We start from the raw sequence: 3573 nt of genomic DNA, 5'->3' as shown, positions 1-3573 counted from the left end.
TCAAAAAAAAGAGAGGGGAGGGGGGAGAGGGAAAGAGAAAATACTGTCCTCTATTGGATCATCGTTTAAATACTTTCAAATAAGCTTTCACTGAATTCAAACGGGTCTTTGATAGTATTTGTCAGGCAGAACTATGGAACACTTTAAATAATGTATACCATAGCAAATTAGCAGGTGTTTGCAGAGGTTGGTAACACTTCAAAAGGAGAGGCTGAAGCATTTGAGGCTCTAGTAGGTAATCCAGGAGTCCTATTTCTCTCACTTTCCTTATTAATTCACACCCCTCTCCACTTACTGGAAGTTACTTTCTCTATAAGCAGTTTTCAAAGGGTAGGCCAAGACTTCTAAGCCAAGATCCTTGCAGGGGATCTGGGATGTTGAAACTATAATAATATAAGAAGGTCACTAGTCTTTTTCATTCTCATTTTTCTAAGCATAGCAGTTTCCACAGGCTACATGATGTGAAATGACATCATCACTTCTGTGGCTAATGAAAAGTGTACTGTGTACTCTTGCACTTTTAAAAATTCTTAGTTTTTAAATATCGAATATGGTAAATACCAATAGACATGATGAGTGGTGAACTGGTAAATGTTTAACAATTGGCTCTCCTGAGAAAAAAATGCTCTGATTTGGATCATTTGCCCAGTCCATGGTGTAAATACTCTCACCACGGCCCATTTCAAGTTATCAATCTGATATTACCGAACTAAAAGCTGGGAAGACCTGTGCACAATTCATTCCTGCATGCCAGTACAAGCCAGCTCCAGCACCACTAGACAGAACCCACAGGAATGAGGTCTTTGAGGTTCTCAGGAACTTTTAAGAATGTAGAGAAATCCTGGGAACAAGAAGTCTGAGAACCACTGCTTTACAGGAATGTTTTTCAAACCATGGTTTGTGACTTAAGAAAGAAAATAAAATTCAGTTGGTCTTAAATATTATTTTTTAAAATGTTAAAAAACAGAAAATGTCAAAGTTATTACAGGTAACAAATGTACTGTTTTATGAAACTGGGTCATAATATCAAATGAATTTCTTACAGTGCATCATACTTTTTAAAAGAGTTTGCAAAGCACTAGGGCAGCAAGCTGGAAAATAGTGGGCATGTCATGTCATGACTCTGTGGATTTTGGCTTCATAAACATGAGGGAGGGAAGAAAAGACACAGGAAGGGGCAATACAGCTGGGAATGGAGATCTGCTGACTGCGGCATTCAGCAGCAAGGTCCCCTACATGAACAGCATCACAGGGCACAAGGGTGACATCATCTAAATACTTTCTCTCTTCTCTGAAAGTGAGAATAGGCCACATTAACTATTCCCATTCCTGTTCCAACCGTGTCCACATTCACACAGGCAGAAGGCTACCCATTTCAGTTAGACAGCTTTTTATGTACAACTGTTATGTATGTAACAATACAAAGAGCTAACAAGCCTAAATATTACCTACTTTCATAACAAAATTTCTCTAACAAATTTTCTATAACAAAGGGCTAACAAGCCTAAATATCAGCTACTTTCATAACAAAATTTCTCTAATTAAAGCCCAGAAGCTCCAACAATTTACCTTCGAAAATCAGTTTTCAGGATATTGTGATGCAACAGAGCCCAACACAGGACTCAACAAAAAGAAACATGAACCATATTAAAATTATACCGTATACTCATTCACACTGTTCATATTAGAAAACACTCTATTTAAATTTTTATTTCTAGATACTCATAATACTATAAATAAGATCATCACAGTGCTGGCTCAGTAAAATTCATTTTACTATTTATAGAATTAATTGTATTTATCAAGTGGTTTTCTAGTAAGAAGTTAAAAAAACTACTTTATCAGAACACAATAATTATTCCCCCTTAATACATCTACATTTTTAAGCAAGTGCCAGTAGTAGGCAGAATATTCTAGAGTTTTATCTTGACTTTGACCCCTTACTCAATTGCAAAAAAAAAAAAGGGAGTAAGTTGCTTATCAGAGTTACCTGGCATTAGCAGCTTTCAGGTCACAGAAATGAGTGAGTAAGGTCCTGACAACATCATTGCAGACAACTTTAACCACATCCACGTGACTCAGTCTGTGGTGAAGCTGCCTGGCAATTTCCCAAAAGTCTTCCAAGAGCAGATGGTAGAGTTGTCCCTCATCTCTGCTGAGGTTTCCATACCAGGACAGAATGTAATCTCTATAACTGTAGTCGAACACTACCAGGAATAAACAAAGTAATGAGTAAAACAAATGAAAGAAGCAAACACCAAGACAGCATTCCTACTGCAAACTGGCCACCTACTATTTAATATTCACTGTTTAAAATATAAAGGGGAGAAAACAGAACTCACGAGAAGTCTGAAGTCTTTTAAAATGAAAGATTCTCATCTATCTAGAATGTTTAGGTATGGTGACCACATCCTAAATTTTCCTACATTGCCTTATTTCACCCCAACAGCAAGTTCCAATGGCATCCACAGGACAGCTTCCCAGAGAATTCTGCTGGCATCCTACAGTGGCTCCTCCTCGCCTGTGGTATCTGATCTGCTCAACCTTCTTCACCATCAAGTGGGCCAAGGTTGTGCCCTCTCCAGGGCCTGGAATTCAACCCTAGGATAAAGCAGGAAATTTCCTCCAAATTTATTCTGTTCTAAGGTGCCCGGCCTCCGCCCTAGTGGGAATGGCTGCTCCCAATATCTGCTCTTCCTATATTCTTTAGTGTTCTCTTTACTCCTTAGTATTTAATCCCATGTTGTACATTAATAATTCTTTACATTTAACTTTCCCTGTTCAATTACAGTGTGGTTTTTGTCTCCTAACAAGACCCCAAGTGGCCAGGTACAGTGGCTGAAGCCTGTAATCCCAGAACTTTAGGAGGCCAAGGCGGGCGGATCATGAGGTCAGTAGATCGAGGCCAACCTGGCCAACATGGTGAAACCCCATCTCTACTAAAATTACAAAAAATTAGCTGGGCATGGTGGTGTGTGCCTGTAATCTCAGTTACTTAGGAGGCTGAGGCAGGAGAATCACTTGAACCAGGGAGTCAGAGGTTGCAGTGAGCCAAGATCGTGCCACTGCACTCCAGCCTGGAGACAGAGCAAGACTCCATCCCACAAAAAGAAAAAAGAAAAAGAAAAACAAGACTTCAACTAACATATAAAGAATCCCATAAACCAGTCTTGGATATTGGCCTCTGTGGCCAATCATCTTCTTTGGAAGATTTCTAGTGCCTATGTTCTTAATTCTGTGCCTTGGAATGAGGAAAGCCTAGCCATAGACTAGTGCTATCTAATATGAATATGAGAGCTGCATATGTAAGTTTTAAGTTTTCTAGAAGCACATTAATAAAAAGATACCACAAGAAGCTCATAAAAATATGATAAACAGTAACAATAAAAAATAGGTAAAATTAACTTTAATAATATATTCATTTAACAAAACATATTCAAAATATTATTTCAACATGTAATCAATATTGATAACTCAGTTGTTTAAAATACTTTGCTTGGGGGCCAGGTGCGGTGGCTCACGCCTGTAATCCCAGCACTTTGGGAGGCCAAGGTGGGTGGATCACGAGGTCAA

General features: G+C 38.7%; 1 protein-coding gene across 6 annotated transcripts in view; it reads right to left on the bottom strand.

The window, feature by feature from the left end:
• The window catches only part of SNX25 (sorting nexin 25), a 151603-nt gene that overhangs the window by 96142 nt on the left and 51888 nt on the right, over window positions 1–3573 (bottom strand). For all 6 annotated transcript variants that reach the window (XR_005196640.1, XM_037730825.1, XM_017506908.2 and 3 more), the window contains exon 3: window positions 1991–2207. Coding sequence is in view for 5 of the 6 variants with exons in the window: in XM_037730825.1 (XP_037586753.1) it covers window positions 1991–2207 (217 nt within the window). In the remaining variant the exon portion in view is untranslated. The remainder of the gene's footprint in view (window positions 1–1990; window positions 2208–3573) is intronic.

Source organism: Cebus imitator, unplaced genomic scaffold (genome assembly GCF_001604975.1).
Source record: "Cebus imitator isolate Cc_AM_T3 unplaced genomic scaffold, Cebus_imitator-1.0 Scaffold365, whole genome shotgun sequence".
In the NCBI taxonomy this organism is placed as follows: domain Eukaryota; kingdom Metazoa; phylum Chordata; class Mammalia; order Primates; family Cebidae; genus Cebus; species Cebus imitator.
The sequence above is the reverse complement of the archived record's forward strand: the minus strand, read 5'-3'. Positions and strand labels throughout refer to the sequence as shown.